The sequence below is a fragment of the Hakea prostrata genome, chromosome 1 (genome assembly GCF_041222555.1).
Source record: "Hakea prostrata isolate BN-2017 chromosome 1, UWA_Hpros_2, whole genome shotgun sequence".
Taxonomy (NCBI): Eukaryota; Viridiplantae; Streptophyta; class Magnoliopsida; order Proteales; family Proteaceae; genus Hakea; species Hakea prostrata.
Window position 1 is genome coordinate 64,928,940 of NC_142600.1, and position 23,991 is coordinate 64,952,930.

The 23,991-nt window shown below is 38.0% G+C and overlaps 1 protein-coding gene and 2 non-coding genes across 3 annotated transcripts; 1 reads left to right on the top strand and 2 right to left on the bottom strand.

The window, feature by feature from the left end:
* The first annotated feature begins 305 nt into the window (after positions 1-305).
* On the top strand, positions 306-2,941 carry LOC149029420 (ethylene-responsive transcription factor ERF039-like). The gene is given in 3 exon segments (XM_089141861.1): positions 306-864; positions 993-1,637; positions 1,640-2,941. Coding segments are annotated over 2 exon segments (798 nt in total). The 5' UTR covers positions 306-864; positions 993-1,085; the 3' UTR covers positions 1,886-2,941.
* A 7,513-nt stretch (positions 2,942-10,454) lies between these two features.
* TRNAI-AAU (transfer RNA isoleucine (anticodon AAU)) lies at positions 10,455-10,528 on the bottom strand. The gene has a single exon. It is a non-coding gene; the product is annotated as a tRNA-Ile (tRNA).
* Positions 10,529-13,275: 2,747 nt separating this feature from the next.
* TRNAI-AAU (transfer RNA isoleucine (anticodon AAU)) lies at positions 13,276-13,349 on the bottom strand. The gene has a single exon. It is a non-coding gene; the product is annotated as a tRNA-Ile (tRNA).
* Between the last annotated feature and the right edge of the window lie 10,642 nt (positions 13,350-23,991).

Below are 23,991 nucleotides of genomic sequence, written 5' to 3' on the forward strand. Positions count from 1 at the left end.
TAGTCGATGATGATTCAGACAAACCGGATCCGAGATCTAGAACCATGTAAGTAGGTTCTAGTCCATTAATAGTTCAGACCAAATAACATGTGATGAGATGGCATTGGTGTTAAGATATATCTCTAGTTAAATTTATAACTAGTTGATGGACTTGGTGATTTTTAAGAGGATTAATATATCCAATTGATCTACTGGTTGGGGGAGTTGGATTAGTTGTCTAGACCTTAAATCAAGGAAATACCCACATGGGGTTGATGGGTGTACATCAAAGAGGTAGAGACTTGACTAAACTGAACTCTAATTTGAAATGGAAGGTTTTGTCGCAGTGTAGTGAGTTACATATGATCTGTTAACCAACTACATACCCATCACTGTTAGCAGCCTGAGAAGACAAGATATCAGTTCCCCAGAAGAGGATAAGCTGAGAAGGTGAAAGAAGCAGAAGCAGAAGCAGAACCAGATCATCAAGGAGCAGCAGAAGAAGAAGACACGAAGGAAGAAAACCCAGATTTTTTAAATCAATGAAATGATAAAGAGAGATGAAAAGAAGGGGACCCAGACCAGCTTTCATGTGAAATTCATGGTGTCACTGGCAGTGGTGGTGGTGCCTTTGAGATCTGATCTTGGCCCACAAATTTGCAAAACCCAAATAATAGGGGGTAACTCCCAAACAAGAAGAGAAGAAAACTCATGGAAGTAATCCCTTAGCCGTCCAAGAATTGCAGTTATAAATGACATAAGAAACAGTACCCAAGTCCAGAGATTGATGAGAGCTGAACTGCTTAAGCTGATCAAGACTCGCTGACTCGCGGAAGGAACAAAGGAGCAGCGATGAATGACGCGAAGCTAATGCAATTTTTAAATGTAAGTTCTCCAGTCTAGGAATATAACCAACAGGTCCACATCTATCTATTGTGCCGTTGGGTCCATGACTTTATTCTTTTTTTTTTTTTTTTTTTTTTGTTTTATTTTAAATTTCTCTAATTTGTCAGGAAAGCACATAAGCCCAAGCCCAATTCCTCTATTTTATATGCGCCAGCTTTCTCTTCCTTCTCCCCTACGAGTCACTCACTCAGTTCTGTATCATGGAAGAAGAACCACTGATCTCAGAGTGTGAAGCTCAAACTTCCACCACCACCATCACCGCAACCTCCGGCACGTCGGAGGAAGAGGCAGAATTCAACAAGCAAAATCAGAAGAGCTCAGCAGCAGCTGTGAAGAGGGAGAAAGGTTCAAGCAGGAAGAAAGTGAAACAAGGAAACAGTGGCAATGAGAGTAACAGAGACTCCGGCAGCGCCGTGGACGGCAAACACCCGACTTATCGCGGCGTTCGGATGCGTAATTGGGGGAAATGGGTGTCTGAAATCAGAGAGCCAAGAAAGAAATCAAGGATCTGGCTGGGAACATTTTCCACGCCAGAAATGGCGGCTCGAGCCCACGACGTGGCAGCTCTCACCATTAAAGGCAATTCAGCTTATCTCAACTTCCCAGAATTGGCTCAAGAACTTCCCCGTCCTGCCACTTCTTCGCCAAAGGACATACAAGCCGCCGCTGCTTTGGCGGCAGCGATGGTGTCCACGGTGGTAACTCCGACGACCAGCCATGCCCATGTGGAAGAAGAAGAAGAAGTAGAGAAGCCAAGTCATCTGGCCAAGCCGAGCTGCAAATCTCTCACTCTCCTACGCAAACTACAACTTCAGAAGACACCCAAGAATCCTCCTCTGTTTCTCATCAATTCATGGATCATGATGATCAGACATTTTTTGACCTGCCGGATCTCCTTCGTATAGATGTCACAGCAGCCAATCCAATTGACGGATTTGGGATCTCTTCTTCATGGCTATCATCAAGTGGAGCAGAGCCGTTCTTGTGGGAATACTACTAGTAAGAGAGAGAGAGACAGAGAGAGAGACACACACAGAGCTCTTAATTAGAAAGTAGTAGTTAGTGTTGATGAAGAATGTGATTGAATTGCAGAATTGAGCACATTTGGGGAGGGAGCCAGAGTACCTTCAATGGCCAAACAGAAAGAAGCCCAGTCGAGGACATTCGATGTTTTATCTCTTGAGAGATGGGTTTTGGTTTCTTTGCTACTTTCAGGTCGATCAATCTTGATCTCTCTAGAAGGATTTCCGCAGGGACCGGAAAGAGGAAGGTGGAGAGTTGTCCAGTTTCATTGTCTCACTTGCTATTATGCGCCTTGAAGGTGACTTGGTCCTTAAACTTCACCTGTTTATAGTTGATACATAAATAACAACTCACAAGTTATATAAATCTAGAAAAGTTGTGTATGGGGCACCATGAGTGACAATCAATAGAAGTGTAATTCAAGATTTTTCACTGGAGGGATATCTCATGGTTTTAGGTCCACTGGTCCTACCCACTTGCTTCCTAATTTATTTAGAAACCCATATAGCCAATATGAAGCAAAATTCTCCTAATAATTGATGAAATTGTCTCAATCCCCTCTCTCTCTCTAGCTCTCTTTCTCTCAAAAAGGTCCTCTCCTCTCCGGTTACCCAACTATTACTATGTAGATTTGATTACTCGTGATCCTCCCAACTGTCGAATACACTTTGTGAAGGATTCTGAGTTCCTTTCTCTCGAAAAAATTGTTTCATACAAGAGTGAGTGTCAAATTATCAATCAAGAAAATAGAATAATTTACATTTTCTCTTAGATTTTTATTTTTAAGAGTACCTTTTATATGTCTTCTTATGTTTTGACCACCCTCGAGGTAACAAGAAGCATTTTTTCTCCTTTTAGTCAAAAGAAGCAGTTTTGTCAGCTACACATCATTCTTCTCTCTCTTTATTTTTTTTTCTTTTTAAAAAAGAATTAGATTTGAATTATGGAACAAGTCAGTCTTTCTCCATGTAAAGAAGAATCCTGATGAAATATTTTAGTTTACACAAATAGAATATTTTCATATACAAGAACATTTCCCACTCTAAAGATATAGGCATATTGTATTATATGGTACATCTTTTTATCCAAAATAATAATTTGGATTTTAGTTCATTGCTAGCTAAGACAGTTTTATAAAGTAATCCTAATTTAGTATAAAGGGTTTGTCCCTATTGGACTAGTAAGCTAGAAGCCACTAGAATGACCTCACCTAGCTATCACCATCTTCATGGTCTATTTCTCCATCATTAAGTCTTGTAAATAATCTCAAACTGTTTTTGGCTACATATGTGACTTTACAACTCTAAAGATCATCTAGACAATTTTGTCAAATTTCAATGATAACTTTCATGTTTCCAAATATAATGACTACACATGATTGAGTCGAGATGTAAAGCCGATGTTGTATAATTTTGTGAGAGGACAATTAATTAGGAATAGAGCAAAAACATAAGATGAAGATACAAGAGTCGAATCAAAGACTGTTTACTTTTAAGTTCCAATCAATGATATGTGAAATCATAAGCATACTCTTTGATTAATGTTCAAAGTATATGAGATTAAACATGACATGATGGACTTTTATTGGCATGTACTATGGAAGAATGTTAATTGTTTTATTCAGCTTTTACTGGTTAAGCTTTTGGTTTGAAGCCTCCCTAAGGTAAATAATGATAATGAAACTTAACAAACTCAATCATGTAATTAAATTACAATTGTTTATATAGCAGCCTTTTTGAGTTCTTGACTGAATGGACACTTTTATTTCTTTCTTTTTCCCCAAGAATAATCATATTAATGAGCATAAGAGGAACATTTCTTTTTTCTTTTTTCCCAAGAATAATCATTATTAATGAGTATAAGGGGAATTAAACATGAAGGCAACCTTCCTCCCTTTTAAGTTGAAAAGAAGTGCACCTAATGCTTTTTACCTGAAATATGAGAATACTTGAATGCTTTTGATGCATGGGTTTCTCTCTCATGCTATATTTTTTTAGCATGAGAGAGATAGAGATAGAGATAGAGAGAGAAAGAATGTCTTTGTGTGTGTTTTGCTTAAGGGACAGGTTTGCTAGCTATGAAGGGTAGAGGGGGGGGGCAGCATTTTCAAGCACAAGACTCGTTCAGGGAGATGGGGTGTTCTGAGGGTGGTTGCCCCTCTCTGAGATTTGGGTTTTTCTCAAATCAAAGTCGATGATTCTGAAACCTAACAACCCTTCTCTCTTCTATCCAAAAAAAGAAGGGTTTTGGGTAGAGGGGTGAAAAGGCGTAGAGGGTCGGAGTTTCAAATCTAAAACCTCATTAGACTTGTTGCAACCACTATGCCAAAAGTACATGATCATAGTTCTTAAATTAGCTGTTGATTAGTCTCAGTGAAAAGTGCCTCATAAGTTGCTCCCCTGGATCTGGCAAAACCACCATGTCTGGTGTTAGGTGTTCACCATCTTAATTATCATTATCTCTTTATCTATTCACATTATTATTAATTAGCCAAACTACATCTTGTGATTATATAATCATCTGAGTAATGGATATAGATATAATACTTAGTGGCAAAATGGACCTACCACCATGAATCATAGATGATGCATTTATCCAAATAATTAATCAATTAATCTCCACAATGGACTCACTTCCTTTCTGAAAGTTATTTATAATTCACAGTATAATTAGCTTATTCCTCCAAAGTACACAATGTAAAGAATTGCATCAAATGCTCCAAAGACACACTCTTAAAACTTGATATGCATTGGTCAATACTGTGCCAGATTGGTTGATCAGTCTCAGCCATATAATGGTTTACCTTATTGGATCATCAAACAAAAAGAAGAAAAAAGTTAAAATAAAATGAAAATTAAGCCAATTTCTTTAATGTTGTGTTTTGATTGTCATCTTAAAATCATGAAAGAGTTTGAATTTTCTTAGTTAGTTGAGGCGACAATTTATTATTTGAATATGTAGTCGAGGTGTGCGTAAACTGGCTCGAAAGAAACTCAGATCTCGGGGGGAAAATCATGTTAAGAAAAAAAAAAAGGGAGCTTTTGTAGAGAATAATAAAAAGTGGTTAGAGGAGAAGAAAAAATGTAGAGAGGTTGAAAGAGGAAAAATAGGAAAAGGGAGTAAAAAGAGGGAAAAGAGAAGAAAGGAGGGGGAAATGAAAGGTAAGAGTATGTATGACCCATGTGAGCAAACTTGGAAGGCAAGCTTAGAATCATAACTAGGTAGGTCAATGTATGCTATTAATATTAGTGGTTGGTCCATTTGATAAGATACTAAAAGAGTTTAAAGATGCCCGACATGATAGTCTCCCACAGTGATTGATTTTGGTTTATATTGTTTGCTGCATGCAGCAGCTTTGGCCTCAGGGAATCACTATTTATTAGCTGGAAACATGTTCTTCATAGAGATTCCCATTTTGATTTTCAGAATCCAATGTCCAAGTCACAACCATGCACATTCCTTAAAGATCGAACATATCTAATCTACCACATCATATGATTCATAACTGAAAAAAAAAAATTTCCCCTTTTTATTTGATTCAAAATCTACATGTGAGAAGAAAGTGAACATGAGAGAGTGAATTGAATTGTTTATATATTGATGTGGAATTTATATTCTTATACTTCAACTGGATCTTGGGTATTGATCAATTGGATCAATATTTTTGCAAAATAACATACTATTAATCATAAGATGCACGGGCAAATCAAGGAGAGAGACAACGTCATGGACCAATTAGGGATGGGGTCAAGGCAAGTGAAGGTTAGGGACAGGTTTAGGGTCAATCAAGGACAAAGATAGAGACAATGCCAATCAGGACAGTGTCAAGGTCAGGGTCAGGGTCAGGGTCAACCCGTCTTGACCCAACCCAATCAGGGACAATTAGAGTAGGAATAGGTTAGGCTTGGCATGCAAAACTTAAAGTCAAAAACAAGAATTCTAGGTCCTAAATTAGGGTCGTGACAGAACCAGACTTAACTTAAAAAAAATATAGGGTTGGGATTGGTATTAGTATTGGAAAAGCCTGGCGTAGCACGTCTGAGTTGCTGTCCTGGAGAATTGGTGTTATTTTTCGAGACTTCAAAAGTCTTTTTATTTGTCACATTCTCTCGTGATATTAACCATCGTCTCAAACATGAGATGTGAAGTTTTTGCCATGAGACTTGGATTACTTCAAGCTTTAAAAGAACAATTTTCAAAGATTTCATGTTAGAATCTGTTGGTGCAAGAAATGTTATCTTGGCTCCTTGGTTTGCTCCAGATCCAGCCCTTGTTCCTGAGACCAAAGCAATGTGAAAGTGGACCGCCTCTGAGGACGGGAAGCCCCCTCCAACGATCTAGTTAGCTCAGGCCAGCAAATAAGAGGCTCCGTAAAGGAGTAAAGACCCCAAGAGACGATGAAGATCATCCTCCTGAAGGGTTTGCCAACTAAAAGAAACGGTGGCTGGAGAGTGTAGAGCTTACATCGTCTTTTTCGTGAGGAGAGACTATATCATGGATCCTTACCCTTCTCCATGACCTCCGGGCAGCTGTGCGAGACAAGGGTCCCTTTAGCCGCCACCATCCTTCGGTGTGCAGGATTCGACAGAGATCTTGTCGTCCTTGGACTTGAGGAAACCTCAAATCATACCAGACACTAAGGTTGCTTGGATAATTGGCTCAAGCACGTGGGTCCCATGCCACGTAGGCCCTTTCGCAGGGGATGAGTTGGCTCGGGGCTTCCTTAGCTGCCTAGGGCCGGTTCCAAAACTTATCTCTCAGGTTTGGCGATATCCGCGACCACAACGGAATCAAATCGTTTTGAGCTAATTAATCAACTTTAAAAGCAGTTTGATATTATGATTGATATAACATGATTATGTCATGATTTTTTTGAGTTTCAAATATCATTTGAAGTGGTTACCAAAAAAAAAAAATTCATTTGAAGTTCATAATTTTGTCTATATATCAAGGTTTTCCAAGGTTACCACGACAGACATGTTGGTCCAGTTGGTCTTATAATTTGATAAAGAACCTTAATTTGTTTTTATTTTTATTTTTTTAATGCCTCCATTTGCACGAGCTCTATGATTCAATAAAAAAAAAAATCTCTTTCAAAAAAAAAATTTATATAAATCGTTTAATTGTTAAATCGAAAAAAGAAATAAAAAAATTTGGTTTACTGGCTAAACCAACATTACAAGTCAAGTCATCCCGTATAGACTATAGATGTAGATGATGATGATGATGCAATGCATGGGAATATGGGTTGTTAACGTGATCAGCAAGCGCATGATAGCAAGGGTATGATGGTTACGTGGATGGCATTTAGTGGTGCATGGACGGACAGAGAGACAAGCTACAACCCACCCACAACGCTTTGTACGATACACGTTTTTCCTACGCGACTCTTACGTCACTCTCACTCTCACTCTCACTGTCACTGTCACTCTCACGCGCGGAGCGAGTTTCGACTCTTCCGAGTGAGAAAGACAACTGGGCCTTCAGAGATGTGGTGGGCCTTTCCGCCAGCTTTAATGCACAATGGGCCCTGCCGGTTTTATTTACGTCGTTCGTCCTTTTTTTTCCGGTTGAGAAAAGATTACATCATTATTGCTCACGTGCTTCATTTCAAGATGGACCTCTCTCTCTCACAGGAAACGCTGCCAGCGTGTCTCTGACCCATCTTTACAGAGTTCGACTTCAGTACTGTGTAATAATTTGTGTAGTACTACACTGCACAAATTAATTACGCAGCACTCAAGCAATTTTCAACTTTACACCTCTACCTCTGTTGTTTTTCCTCATTACCAAACCAATTATCTCGGGCACAGGCCGAGGGGCTAAGAAGAGAAGAGAGAAAAATGTGTATAGATATGAAAGCTTAAACTCATGATCTCTTCGACTTATTATCTTTACATAAGAGGTTACCACCAGCGTGCTAGAATTAGAAGCACATCCACCCTGTACCTCTGTTCTTAAAGGTTGGATTGGACACGCCAATTCCTCCACTACCAGTATTAATTTCTAGGTTATGTGGTGGCTTAAGTATGATCATAAGAGGATTTTGAGTCCACTTGTTCACAAAATCTCTCGTATTCCATAGGATATAGGACGTAAATGCATTAAACCTATCTATCTCAAGGAGAATTAATATTCATAACTTGATGCAATCTCCAATATCTCAAACCCTAATTCTAAAAAAAAATTGGCACATTATTTTTTCTCCTATTCATGAATAGATACCTACCAATACTAATAATACACTGGTCCTTTCTCCATTGAAAGGCAATTGTATAATTGTATGTCTCTATCTCCTCAAATTATATCAAACAAAACCCTAAAGCAAAGACTTTCATGCCATCCTTATGATAATGACAACTTACAATTTTCAATATTTCTTGTCATTGTCACATTGTATTTTCAAATATTGACATATCATATTTGGCCAGGGATTAGTGTTTAATAATAATCACTTGGACCTAATTTTTTATGCCGATTCATTATTGATGATGTGAATTGTGTCTCCATTTGGAACAAAAAAAAACAAAAAAGAGCATGTCTCCATTTACAAATACACAAGAAAAAAAGAAAAAAAAAAAAAGTGTTTTCCTTTTGGTTCAAGCGATCTCTACGGGTTGTAAGTGACATGACAAATGATTTAGCCCAAAATTCTTTGCCTACAAAACACACGACCGGTCGGTTGTATTCCATTCTATATTTTTATACTTTGAAATCTTTATTCAAAGAACAAATTCTTTTACCTAGAAAAAATAGAGGAAGAAATTAAAATGTTTTTGTATATCTTCAAAAATATCCTTTGAATATGGTTCATGCTAATAAAATCTCATGCCTTACAATAAGTACTATGGCTTGAGAAAAACTTCATGGCAAACAAAATTATTGTGAACTTGTTGCACTTGGTAATGTCCTTTCATTGTACCTTGGTTGCTTCTTGCTTTTTGGGTCCATTTGTTTTGTCATATTGAAAAAGAAAAAGAAGGGACTGAAGGGTCACCTTTTCTAAGGAGGAGAAGAACTGATGACTTGTTTGTCTAGTAGTACAAATATGAAGGGTTTTTTTTTCAGAAAAAGGGTTTAAGAGGACAAAGAAGAAGTGGTCGAAATGACATATAAGCCCCAGCTCTTAAATTGTTGTTTGAGTAAATTAAATTCATGTACTTTGTATCAACTAAGTCATTCATTTGCTTCATTTGAATATGTTTCCACAAATTTCATTCTTAGATTATTTTGTGGTTTTTTTTTTTTTTTCTTTGAAAGTCAGGTTACTAAACAGCAAAGCCGAGGTCAGGGAACAAAGTATAACAAGTCAAGACTCAAGTTGTACATGTAACTAACTGGGCCTTTTTAGCTAGGTGATCAGCTACAAAATTGATCTGTCTAGAAGCAAAAATGAAAATACAATCCTTAAAATAGAGGGTCGAATACTCGACATTAGAGATAATGGTCTCAATCTCATGCCCTTGGAACCTTTGCATTTGGCTCCAAATTCCACTATGATTTTGTTGATGCCTTCCCCTAGGATGTGAACGATAGTTGTTATTGTCATTTTGAAAAGAATTTAATCATAATGAAGACGTGGATTCACAAAAACCACATAGCTATCTTAGTTTGAATCCTCTTCTTGGAACACGCCTACCAGCTATATATCATTAGATTGATGCTCCTCACTCGGCAAATAAACAAGCAACTAACCTACTTGAACTTGTCTTCTCAACTTGATATGTTACCATCTCAAATTATATCATAGAAAATATATATATATATAGTACAATTGCTTTAAATTTGAAGAGTCATTCAAGAGAAGGCACCACCAAACTAACAACACTAGATATTGCTTCTCTTTTTTGGGAATAACTCTTTTTCCTTGAATATCTCTCTCCATCATCAAATAGTTATCACCCTTATCACCCAACTATCATCAACATTGGTCCCTCCCCTTTGTTGTGTGGTTGTGAACTATTATTAAGTAATATCTGAACAATATTATGATATCTACATCAATTTTTATATAAATTTTTTTTTTCATATAAACTTTTAACATATTGAGTTCATCTTATAATAATTGTTTAGCATAATTTTTTTATTTTATATTTTAAGATTTTTAGCTTTTGAATTTATAATTTTACCTCCCTTACTAAAAAGCCTGAAATTCATTTCCATCTCAAAGGAATCCAAGCTTGAAACTTCTTTCCTCCTTTCATGTACATGTATGTACTTGCGAGATCTCCAACAAGAAACCCTTTTATATGAGATTTGTTCAGCCCTGAAAATTACTCTTATTAGATTTTTTTTTTTTTTTTTTAACTAGAGTATATAATCTAAGATTTAAAATACAGATCAGGTAGTTTTTTATTTGTAAAGATCAAGTAGTTTTAAGAGACGTAGAAATTTGAATGCTTTATTCTTGATAAGGGCAAAAGAAAAATGTATAATCATTGAAGAGCAAAAGATAAATGCTGGAGAGTAAAAAACGAGTCCAGTCCAAATCATCTTCATGTGGTGCAATCTTATCTTAATACAAAAAGCTGTGAAAATTGTTAATATGGCCCATGCAGGTCTCGAACCTGCGACCTTCGCGTTATTAGCACGACGCTCTAACCAACTGAGCTAATGGGCCATTTGTATCTAATAGAAGAAAATATATTAAGATGGCGTACTTTGTACTTTTTAGTAGCCCTTAAAAGTCATTCTATTACAAACATCTACACCTAACAATCTTTAAATACAAAAAGATGTATCTACCTTTATTAAATACTTATTTATCTTTATGCTGATTAGTAGAGAGCTTTTGTATTAATAAGAAATAGAATTACATGTTGTTCACATAGATGGGGCGTGGAATCAGTCCGGTGGACAAAGGGGTCGGGCCTTGGTGATACGAGAGCGAACCGGAGGTTTTGAGACAACCAGGTGTAAACTCGGGTTTTCTTCATGGACCTCCCTCTATAGAAGCAGAAGCTTGTCGTGATACTCTCCATTTTGCACTATCTCTAAGGCTCAACTGTATTTTTATGTATTCTGACTGCCTATCAATTATATCTTGGTTGAATGGTGTGCAAGTACAAATAGATTGAACAACTTCTTTGATTCTGGAGCATTTAAAGCAACTTGCCAATGACTTCGTGTTAGTTCAGTTTCACTACTTTCGTAGAGCTAATAATTTGTATGTAGACTTCGTTGCTTCTTTCTAAGTTTTTTGGGGTTCCACGCTACCATTTATTTTTTAATCCGCCAATTTGTAGTGCATAGTTGTTTAGGCCAGACTTTTTTGGTTAATGAAAATTTTTGATCTTTAGACAAAAAAAAATAACAGTATAATAAAATAAAATTAGTTTTTTAGTTTCTAGTGAGGCCTACCCTTAGCATCTCTCCTTGATCCACCAAAGTCGCTGCAAATGCCACTGTTTTTCCCGTCTGGTGGCTACTTCCAAGGAAGAAAACAACTCCACTTGACTCTTCCGGTGGCAAAACCTGTTGGACCCATCAAGTTGGTCAGTCTTTTCTCTTCCAATCCAATCCTTACCCTCTCTGGGTTTCCTTCCATCTCATTACATGTCATGTTTTAAATTACCTCCTCAATTTTAAAATCCTTAAGTGTTGCATGTCGGGATCTAATGGGGAATCATCTCTTGTTCATACTATTAACTGGAATACTATGTGTTCATCTAAACAATATGGAAGGTTAAACCTCAAGAAACGGGAACACATGAACGTAACTCTTCTATCTCAAAAGGCTTGGGAGCTATTAACTCCAGTGAAATCACCATGGGAATGAATGATGAAAGACAAATACTTCAAACATGAGACTTTCTCGAGTGCTTCACAATCTCAATTTACATTGTTTATGTTGGAAAATGCCATGTCAGCATTTGCCACATCAACCTCCATTGGGTTTGATGATAACAAACATGAATTACTAATGGCTATATTGAATTATGTTGTTTTAGTTCAAGATGAGAACAAGTGGACCAACTCCAAGTCAGAGCCATATGTTCATGCTCAAGTCAAGCCCAAACTAAGATCATGCCAAGATGGACAAGAAGTCTAAGTCAAGATGATCATGCCAAGATGGACATGAAGACCATGCCAAGATGAACATGAAGATGATCATGAAGAATGGAATATAAGAAGACTCAAGAACTTCAATGATCAAGACTTAGATGAAGTTAGGACTTAAGACACCTACATATGCACTCTCATGTAATTGTATGTAATCATGTGCATATCATGTCACTAGACTGACCTAGGACATAGTAAGAAGGTGTATGAGGCTTAGGGTTGACCAAAAAGTCCAAAAACCCAAGCCAAGTCCAAGTCCCAAACTAAGACAGCAAAATTGTGCACTAGACGGACGACGTCTGGGCAGACAAACAACCGTCTGGTTTGCTGACAGAAATGCATGTCACAGAAGGCCAGACGGCCTGGCCGTCTGGCAGACGGAATTTCGTTTGGGTAAGCCAGACGGTCACCGTCTGGTCCTGACTAAACCACAACGGCCAGTTTTTAACGGATCTTTTCCAAGACGGACGTCTGGGCTGAAAACAGGACAAAGATTATGTCCATTTTCTATCCGTTGGGGATTGGGTTTAGGCACTTAAAGGTGCTCTATATAAACCCAATTCACCTCATTTGAGAGGGTTGAACTCCACCCTTGATCAACTACTCCCCAAAGTGATCTCAAGCTCTCAAATCACAAAGAAGCAATTGTGCTTTGGCCTCTCATCCTCACTCAACCTTAAAGAACAATACCAATGTACTAGGTAAGCTTGAGGTGATTGAAGCCGTCGGTGGTGCATACATTTCAATTTGAGCATACAACTCACATTGCATCACACTCACACAAGAGGTAAAGTGTCACACCTCTTGTAAGGTAATACCATTTTCTTGTAAACTATTCAATTCTAGTCTAGGTAGATTAGAATTGGTCTTTGGGTGCTCTTGCTCGTTAACAAAGATTGATTGGGTGCTCTTGCCCATAAACAAATATTGTGAAGGGTGCTCTTGCCCTACTTGGTAAAGAAATATTGTAAAGGGTACTCTTGCCCCGTAACAAAGATTATTATAAAGGGTTTGATCTCTACCCATTGTATTTAAAGAGAATCATTAGTGGAATACTCTCTTAAGGCCAAAAGAGGAGTGGACGTAGACTTGTATAGTTGAACCACACTATAAATCATGTGTTGTAGTTTTTTTGCTATTGTTTAAAATGAGTCCAAATCATCTCTGTGCTCCTCGGCTTTACAACCACACAATACGGTGGGGTGGCTTTACAACCACACAATACGGTGGGGTCTACAAAAAGTTTGAAACCGCCACTGCCACGTGGTGCAATCTTAATACAAAAAGCCGTGAAAAATGTTAATATGGCCCATGCAGGTCTCGAACCTGCGACCTTCGCGTTATTAGCACGACGCTCTAACCAACTGAGCTAATGGGCCATTTGTATTTAATAAAAGAAAATATATTAAGATGGCACTTTGTACTTTTTAGTAGCCCTTAAAAGTCATTCTATTACAAACATCTACACCTAACAATCTTTAAATACAAAAAGATGTATCTACCTTTATTAAATACTTCTTTATCTTTTTGTTGATTAGTAGAGAGCTTTTGTATTAATAAGAAATAGAATTACAAGTTCACATAGATGGGGTGTGGAATCAGTCCAGCGGACAAAGGGGTCGGGCCGTGGTGATACGAGAGCCAATCGGAGGTTTTGAGCCAACCAGGTGTAAACTCGGGTTTTCTTCATGGGCCTCCTCTATAGAAGCAGAAGCTTGTCGTGATACTCTCCATTTTGCACTATCTCTAAGGCTCAACTGTATTTTTTTTGTATTCTGACTGCCTACCGATTATATCTTGGTTGAATGGTGTGCAAGTACAAATAGATTGAGCAACTTCTTTGATTCTGGAGCATTTAAAGCAACTTGCCAATGACTTTGTGTTAGTTCAGTTTCACTACTTTCGTAGAACTAACAATTTGTATGCGATTTCCTTGCTTCTTGGTTGTTTTAGGTTGAAACTTTCTAAGTTTTGTTGGGGTTCCGCACTACCATTTATTTTTAATCCACCAATTTGTAGTGCACGGTTGTTTAGGCTAGACTTTTTTGGTTAATGAAAACTTTTTATCTTCAGACAAAAAAAAATAACAATATAATAAAATAAAATTAGTTTTTTAGTTTCTGGTGAAGCCTACCGTCAGCATCTCTCCTTGATCCACCAAAGTCGCTTCCAATGCCACTGTTGTTCCAGTTTGATGGCTACTTCCAGGGAAGAAAACAACTCCACTTGACTCTTCCGATGGCAAAACTTGTTGGACCCATCAAGTTGGTCAGTCTTTTCTCTTCCAATCCAATCCTTACCCTCTCTCGGGTTTCCTTCCATATCATTACATGTCATGTTTCAAATTACCTCCTCAATTTTAAAATCCATAAGTGTTGCATGTAAGGATCTAATGGGGAATCATCTCTTGTTCCTACTATTAACTAGAATACTATGTGTTCATCTAAACAAAATGGAAGGTTAAACCTCAAGAAACTAAAACACATGAACTTAACTCTTCTATCTTGAAAGGCCTGGGAGCTATTAACTCCAGTGAAATCACCATGGAAACGAATGATGAAAGACAAATACTTCAAACATGAGACTTTCTTCAAGTGCTTCACAATCTCAATTTACACTGTTTACTTCCCTAAACCCGTTTCTTAAATTGGTCCATTTTATTTTATTGAAGTGTCCAAAAATTGATCACCCCTTAACGTGTACCTACAAAACAAGGTTAGATGTGGACCGACTCAATGGTCGGGAAGTCACCTCCAAAGGTTAAATCAGTAATGGATCACCACAGAGCTCTGGCTAATTGCATAGCTTAATTGAATAACAATAATGAAGGGAAACGATTCAGATACCTCTGGTTTGTGTGATACATTAGTTTATATAGGATTCACCTCTTATTCTTGAACGTTGGATTCATTCATGATCCTTCTTGGTAGTCGTCCAATCGTAGGATTTTCTCCCCCATTTTTTGGCCAATATATCCCAAGCTTGAGTATCTTGTGTGCCAAAGCTCATCCACCCATATGTGCTTCACAGATACCCTCGTGCACCTCTGTTAATGCATTCTTTGATCCTTCTAGTCCCAAACACCTTAGCAATGCTCCAGCATAAGATCTTCGGTATAGTCTTCCATTCTACATGGTAAAGCTTGCCACTCAAATTCTAGAACGTTGTACTTCTTTTGGGTCTTCAAGCTACCGATTATCTCATATGTACTCCACAATTGGGTCCATCCAATAGCGTTTGTCTTCCATGTACTTCACATCTTCGCTCCTCGTACTTGGGAAGTCTAGCTCTTTGATGTAAACAGAAGGTTCAAGGGTTTTTACATTTGCATTAACCAATCTTCACAACTCATCTTCCATTCATTCTCCTTCCTCGGGATCTGAAAGACTCGTACCTCTTTAAATTCCTTTTGTAGCGCTTGAATCATATCTTGATACTTCTACAACCAAGGCTCATTAATCCCAAACTCCCCTTGTACTTTATTGACTATGAGTTGAGAATCACTATATACTTTTATCTGTGGGATTGCGAGTGCTTTTGTCAACTGTAGGCCAACCAAGAAGGCTTCATACTCGGCCTCGTTGTTGCTTGCTTCAAACCCGAACTTTAATGTGTACCAAATGATGAATCCTCCTGCGCTCTTCAGTAAAACTCAAGCTCTTGCACCTTGTTTGTTACTCGAACCATCCACATAAATGTCCCACATCATTGAGGTAATTTGTTCCACCCTTTCTTCCACAAGAGCTATGGTTTCTACCACAAAATCTGTCACGCCCCCACCCAGCCAGATCCGGTCATACCGGAATACACGTTGGGGCGATACACCACAAGACCTAGGTTCAGTGATAATTTCATACAACATATGATATAGCATAATTAAAAGGACAGGAGTAAATCAAGTTCAAATAATAATAAGTTATCAAAACTGAAGTAATGATTAAAATTGTCCAAAACTTCAATCAAAAGTTAAACATCAGAGTCTAAGAAAGAAAGAAAGTCTGCAGCGGAAATAATCTAGGGAAAACTCTAAAGGAAGGCGACCTCATAGGAACAATCCTGACATGAACAAGAAGCATCATGTGCATCCACTTCTTCTCCGATCATGCCCTCCTGGTAATTACCCGATAAAGGAATGAGTTCACAGAATTCCATGAGCTTAACTAACATCCATGTCATACATTCATCTCATTTCCAACTTCATAAGTCATAAGATAACCATGTAATTTATAATATAAATAAACAGATGCATGATGATGATATGATGTTCCTAACTTTATCATGTAGTCTCTAAGGTAGACACGCATTAAGTATAAACAACAATCTCCTTTGGGCGGTCTCAGTCACTCTCCCTCAACAAGAGAGGTCTATTGGGTTTTTCACAGTTGTTGGATAAAGTCTTGTCGAACCGTGGCTGGGGTATAGGTCACCACTCTCTCACATCACCATTTGGTATGAGATTTGGCGCATGTCAAGGATAATCATAAGCCCAGTGCAAGGTCATACGGTCTCGTACTACATATGGTCTGGATATCTCCCTTCATGCCTAGTGCCCTTTTGGTTTGATACCTTCCCACCTATGAATAGAATCCTCAACGGAAGGCATCTGTTGGACCCCATTCCTTAACCCAGCAGTCATCCACATATAATGGACAGGATGCTCTCCATGTCCTCTCACGGGTTGGTTACCGGTCTTGAGCGTCTAAGAGCCCTTATCTATTATATACAACCTTACCTCTCTATAATGTTAGTAGGCATGTTAAACATCCAGAACCCAACCACGTGCATCACGGGTTAACCGGCTTCAATACCCTTACCGGGAGGGTAGTAGTACTCATAGGGATCCCTAGCCCAACACTTCTAGACACCTATCAATCATGTAATTTGGGTATAATGCAACCACATAAGGTCACTAAGGTAATGGGCGAACCCACAACCCTAGTTGATAATACAAGGTAAGGAGAATAATATCATTCCTCCTCTTTCATCTCATACATTGCCATACCATTTTCATATCAATAATATAGGATTCAAAAGCAAAGAAAAATACTAAAGCAATAAATCATATCTTTCATTCATGCAAGGCACACACAAGCATATCATGGTAAATAGGAATTTACAGCAATTTATATCAACAATAGAATTTAGAATAGCAACAAATAATTATATAAAACATGGTTAGTCATTCCTCACCTTTCACTTTGATTCTTTTCTCCAAAGTCCAAAATTCACTCCCACAAGTTGGTGACTAAAAGAGAAATAATCCTATTCATGCAAGAGGATTAACAAATATAAATTAGAAGTTAATTTGGGTTCAAAATATATCCCAAATCTTCCCACAAAAATCCAATCTGAAAACTAGGTTCAAATTCACCGTTTTAATTCTAATTTGACGAGAAGTAATTATTTTGCCACCTATTTGAAGTCGAATCAAAACGAAACTTTGGGAAGCCTAATTGGCAATAAAATGATCCTAAGGGTACCTTCAATTTGATCCAATTTGATCTAGATTAAAAAGGCCCAAATCTTGCTCTCCTAAATTGCCCGCAGGCGTTTGAAAGACTCAAAATGAAAAATCTTTTGTAAGGATTCACACCAATAACTCTCATACTAATGAGCAACCTCAACACAAGAATTCAAGAGCATCCAATAAACCTAACATGCTTCCACTACCACAATCTCACAAAAGAAGAGAAGAGATACCTCACACAACTGTGTTTAAAGAGAAGGGTTTAAGAATTCTCACATTTCTTAACATTCCCACAACGATCCGAGTCACAAAGCACCTTCGATTGGATGAGATCTACTCTTCTCCTTGGTTTCTCCTCTTCCCAAAGCCTTAGCCCAATTCTAGCATTAAAAAAATGCATGTTAAACCTGAGATGAGTTTTAAAACCCGGAATCCCGATTTTGTCTCAAAGCTGGAAAAGGATGGGGGGTTGGGGAGATCGACCAGTTCAAACAGCCGTTCCATGGTTGGACCCCCAAATGGACTCCGAATCTGGTGATTGTGGTATGAAAGAAAGGTCTTTCGACTATCTACATTTGGATACCTTAAACTCGTCAATCAGACACTCCATCTCTAGTCTACGGATGTGACAAAATCCCTTTTAACGCCATCGTAATTAATCTTCTCCCTTCTCTAAACTCTATGAGAGTTGTCAAATCATCACTAGGGTCATCCACAATCATTGGGTCCACTTTAGAATCTTCGAGCTCGACTCGAATGGCCCACAATTGTTGCCGACTCGAGGCCTGGGTTCGCGGTCCTGAAATCATGGTTTAACGGGTTAGAAATCCGGGAGGTTTCACAAAATCGGCTAAGGCTTGAGCCTTTATAGTTGTTCGAGGCTTGAAATCTACTTGGTATTCGCTAAGTTCTATCGACCATGCTACCATCCTCCCCGATAGGTCTGGCTTATGAAGTATTTTATTTATGGGTAAAGTAGTTAATACCTCTATTAGGTGGGCCTAGAAGTTGGGCCTCAACTTCCTTGCTGCCAACATTAAGGCCAATGCTTGTTTCTCGATCTCTGTATGCCTAGTCTCCGCATCAAAAAGTATGTGACGTAGCAGATTGGTCTCTACCTCTTATCTTCCTTCCAAACCAAGACTGCATTCACTGCCGAGGCCGAAGTGGCCAAGTACAATTATAATGTCTCACCTTTCTTTGGTCAAGATAACAATGGTGGTTTTCCCAACATCTCTTTCAGGCTCTTGAATGCCTTTTGGCACTCCTCTGTCCATCGTGCCTCTTTGTTGCCCTTCAGATCCTTCAAAGCCTTAAAGAATGGTAAGCATCGTTCTCCCGACTATGCTATAAATATGTTCAATGTTGCCACTCTTCCCGTTAAGCATTGTACATATCGAATGGTTTTTGGAAGCTCCATATCTATCAACGCCTGAATTTTGATTGGATTTGCCTCAATTTCTCTTTGGGAAACCATAAACCCCAAAAAATTTCAAAAGTATACTCCGAAGGTACATTTTTCTGGGCCAAGCTTCATCTGATATTTCCTTAGTACACTGAAAACTTCTGCTAAGTCTGAGACATGACTCGAATGTTGAAAGCTTTTCACGAGCATATCATCTACATAGGCCTCCATGTTTCCCCCAATCAAGTCTTTGAAAAATTTGCCTTCAGTCTTCTGAGGGATTTGAGTTTTGATCCTCCAAATATGGTGAAGATCGAGGACCAACTAGACCCTGCAATCTCCTTTCCTTTCTTGGAGTTGGAAGCCTCAGGCCTATGGTCTCTGCTTCCCGACCTTGATGTAATGGGAACTCTTCTACCAATGCAAGAGGCTTTAAACTTATATAAATTTATTTCATTACCCAAAAAAAAAAGTCTCTTCCCTTCCAATTGTCTCTCAACCCCTATACAATCTTGTTGATATTCCTTTCAAACTGGATCTCCTTTTTTTTCAATGGGGAATGGAGATTCTTCTTTTTCTTTGTTATTACCTTCCTCTGAACCCCCAATCTGCAATTGAGAGAGAGAAGAAAAAAAAAACCCAAAGTCTATATGGAATCTTAGCCCATACTTTTTCATTTTCCCACCTCAGAAGTAACAGCTAGATGATAACAAAGTACAAATAGAAAATCAACAATCAGACACATACCTCTGAAAGCAATTGGGTCATTCTTTAGTGCCATATCAATATCATATTGCAAAATTGTGGTCAGCATGGAGGAAGAGAAGAAACAAATCATCAGGCTATTATTATAGAAGAAGCCGGTGGCAGTGAACAACAGCAGCTCAAAATGAAATTGTTTTTCTTTCTTTCTTTCAACTTCTTACCTTAGGGTTTGAAGTAAAGCAGGCAATATGAGAGTTTGGTAAATATAGTAGAGCCTGTAGAGGTTGATTTATCATTTAACCAATCGCTATGATATGATTGATAAATAATTGAAAACACGAGAATATAAACATAATTGAATAAATTTTAACATGGTCTCAGAGTATAAAAACATGTAAAGTCAGCTGTTAACAAGAGCTGAGCTCCTAGAATGAAAACACTGAAAATAGAGGATCACTTGATATATATATATAATTTACATATACGATGATGAAACTTTGGCCCTAGTCCCAACGGGATTTGACCTCTTGACCTTCTTTTCTTTTTTTTGGTTAGGCTCGAAACAAATGAACAGATGTTAGCTTGGAATGAGCTCAAGTCAAATCCGTTTGGACACGCTAAGGGAATATTAGTAATTTTATTTTCACTAGTTTAATACAAGGAGTGTTTTGATTACTTCACGAAAAAGCATAATTTTAGCCACCAAAGGACCATAATCTAAAATTTTTCTATATATATATATATATATATATATATATATATATATATATAGTTTGGTCAGCATCAACCAGTCACAAGGATTGAGAGCTTATAAGCTCAGGAAAAAGGGAAAATGTATGAAAGGACAGAGCTTCAAACTTGAAATCTCATTGGGCTTTACTGTTTCTATATAGGAAGCTGTCACCACAAGCATAAACACTAACCAAAATGTTACTGGTATGGATTCAGTTTTGATTTTAGCAAGCATTAAATCTGATTTGGTTTAGTCTACCGAATGGACACCCAATAGACCCAATAAAGAAGACCAAATCAAAATCGAACCAATACAGATCGTAAATATCTAAGAGCGATGACCCCTTGCTTACTAAGTGTATTACGCATGTAGTGGAATATGTCTAAGGCCTATCTCCCCTCCCCCCCCCGCGGGCGAAGGAAAAAAATCACTCCACAATTAAGTCTCTTCTCTTTGTCATAACCAAGATTTTTCAGTTCTTAGGTTTTGATGATATGTGGTGTAAACTCATCTCTAAGGTAATTTCTTCACCCACTTTTTTTGTCAAGATTAAAGGCTCACCTTTCTCTTGATTCTCTGGGTCACAAGGGCTTAGATAGGGATGTCCTCTTAGTCCCTATCTTTTCTTACTCATAAAGGAGATTCTTTCACGTCTCCTCGATGAATACAAATCCCTGAATTTACTAAGTGGAATCAAGGTTGGGAGGGGGCCCCAGAAATTTCTCAACCTGTTTTTTGTAGATGATACATTTTTATTTTGCAAGCGGATACAAAAGGAGTGTTGTTCTCCGATCTAACAAGTCAAGAAATTAATTTCGAGAAAAGTGGGGTATTCTTCAGTCGGAATGCTCCTAGGAGTTACAAAAACACGTTACTATCAATCCTGAAGGTTCAGGAAATTAAAGGAGAAACAATATACTTGGGGTCAAATATGATTCCGGGCAGGGCGAAAGCCAAGACTTTGCAGACGGTGGTGAATCGAATGTCTAAGAAAATGGCAACCTAGAAGGCAATTAACATATCATTTGCAGGAAGAGAGGTGTTAATGCAAGCATCAATCCAATCAATGGGGCTCTATTAGATGCAATGTCTAAGATTCCATAAAACAACGTGCAAAAAAATAGATGCAATCTGTCAAAGAATTTGGAATGGGCAACCCTATAAAAGTAAACAAAGGAATCTCATCTCATGGGGAAAATTTTGTCAACCAAAAGAGATGGGAGAAATGGGTTTCAAGAAAATTGAGGAATATAATTCGGCAATGTTACTTAAGCAGTGGTGGCGATTAATCAATAACCCGGAAGCATTATGGGTGAAGGTTCTCAAAGCCAAATACTTCAAGGATCGAAGCATTTTCGATCCAATGGTCTCGAAAAAAAAAGGGTTCATGGATATGGAATGGTATCGCAAGTATTATCCCTCAACTAAGGAAAATGGTGGCAAGGAAGATAGGGAATGGACGAGGTACATCTTTCTGGTTCGATCCATGGGAACAACATCATACACAAAGCATAACAACAAATCAAGATTTCAGTAGATGGCCCAGACAGGCAACAATAGCTGATATGGCGGAAGCATTCCAAAATCATAATCAGAACAGGGAGATATTTCCAAACCCTTTATCTACGATAATCCTTTATGTCTCTCTGTCGGATAATGAAGACTTCGTGGTCTTCGTTAATCTCTCCAAATGGAGATTTTACAGTTAAACAGGCCTGTAAGGAGATAATTAAACAAAGGTTAGGGACCCACAACCATCAATCTGCGAATTGGTGGAATCAAATGTGGAAACTCCTGAGATTTAAAGTGTTTTTTTGGCTGGTGTTAAATGCAGGATTACCGGTACGGGCCAAGCTCGCTCAATGGTCAAATATGAGTGCGGATTGTGCGACATGTGAAAAATCAAAAGAAATGAGATTGGGGTTACATACCGAATACTGGCAAAATTCATCGCTTCTCAATCACTGTCTCTATATGCTCTAACAACTGAGTAAAGACAATGTGCAATGGGTTATGTCGATATTCATAATAACCTGTTATTTCATTTGGAAGGAAAGAAATGAGAGGGTGTTTAATCAAAAAACACCCAATCCACTTGTGGTGTTACACAACACGAACCACTGGATTAAGGTGTTGAAGCTACAAATGAATGAAGATAGTGATTTATTAAATATTCCTGAATAACATGTCAATAACTTTGCTTTAGATGACTTAGAAGGAAACTGGTGTATGCATGTTTTGCAAGCTAACAAAAATATTTTAATATGTTCAGGGGTTCCTCACCAGCAGCTATGAGTAACAGGTTGGAGCACTGGGATATGCAGAGACATCTACAGTCTGTCATTTTTGGAAAGAAGAAAGCTAATGGGACGCTGGACACTATGCTTTTTGGCCTACAGTTAGGCATGGATAAAGCGATAGAAAGGGGATAAGGATAGATGAGATTTGGACCAATCATCATCAAATTACAAAGCTCTTACCATGGCCCTCAAGAGAGAAACCATGGCCCTCAAGAGAGAAATGGTCTCTCGAGAAATTACCAAGGTTAATGGAGTTAGCTAATACAACAAAATATGTGAAATATGTTGACTTCCCCAACCCAATGCTTCAATTTTTTTTTGAAAAGTATGCATATTTTGCAGTCACACAGATAGATAGTTGCAATAGTACAATAGTACAATATGTAGGTGCTCTCAGCACTAATATCTCTTTTAATTAAAGTTTTTATTTCACCAAAAAAAAAAAAAACAAAGAATTGGCTTCTTTTTTTTGTTTTCCTCTTCTTCTATACTTTGCTTATTGATTACAATTCTCTAGCATAGTGCTTTTACAAAGTTACGTCAGTGTAGCTTTACACTTTCACCATAGAAAAATCGAACCCATGACATGACACTAACAGTAAATTAAATCCAAGCTTATATCAAACAGAAACTGGATTGGTTTTGTTTCCTAAAAAACTGAGGAATACTTAATCGGAACAGACCGTGATTGAATTCTTTGTTCATATTAAACCGATTAAAAAGCTGATTTGTTCTATTTCTAGTGGATTTTTATATCACGTAAGTTCCATTAGATTACTTTTATTTCATAAGACAATTTGAGGCTAGATGTCAACGAGTCGGTATCATCTCCCCATCGGGGGTAGCGCTACCGCTTCCCAACCACAAAACAGTGGAACCCACAGGTAAAATTCTAAGTTTTTTTTTCAAAAAGTATTTTTCACTTGTGGGCCCCACTACTGTTGTGGTCGGGAAGCCATCAGAGAACACTTTGTGCTTACCCGAGGGGAGATGATCCCGACTCGATGTCAACTCATCAAGAAAGTATTTCTTTGCCGACTCTCCTAACTTAGGAATGAATACTCATCAAGAAAGTATTTCTTTGCCGACTCTCCTAACTTTAGGAATGAATGACATCAATTCCGTATGTTCCTCACTTTTTTTGGGGGGTAGAAAAACTTCATTAAGGATGGGCTAAAGCCACGGCTGAAGAGCTCAATCAAGGAGAGGAAATTGGCCAAATAGTCGAGCCCAAAATCGACTTGGCCTTCCCAACTAGGGCATTCGCAACACAGTTGCTAGTCCTACGTATGTTCCTCACTCATCTCTAGGAAAAAGAAGAAAGACTAACCGCCCCCAACACCTCCCTTTGACCATACATATACAGGGTCATCACAAGGACAATAGAAGCTTTCTTTCTCTTTTTGAACAT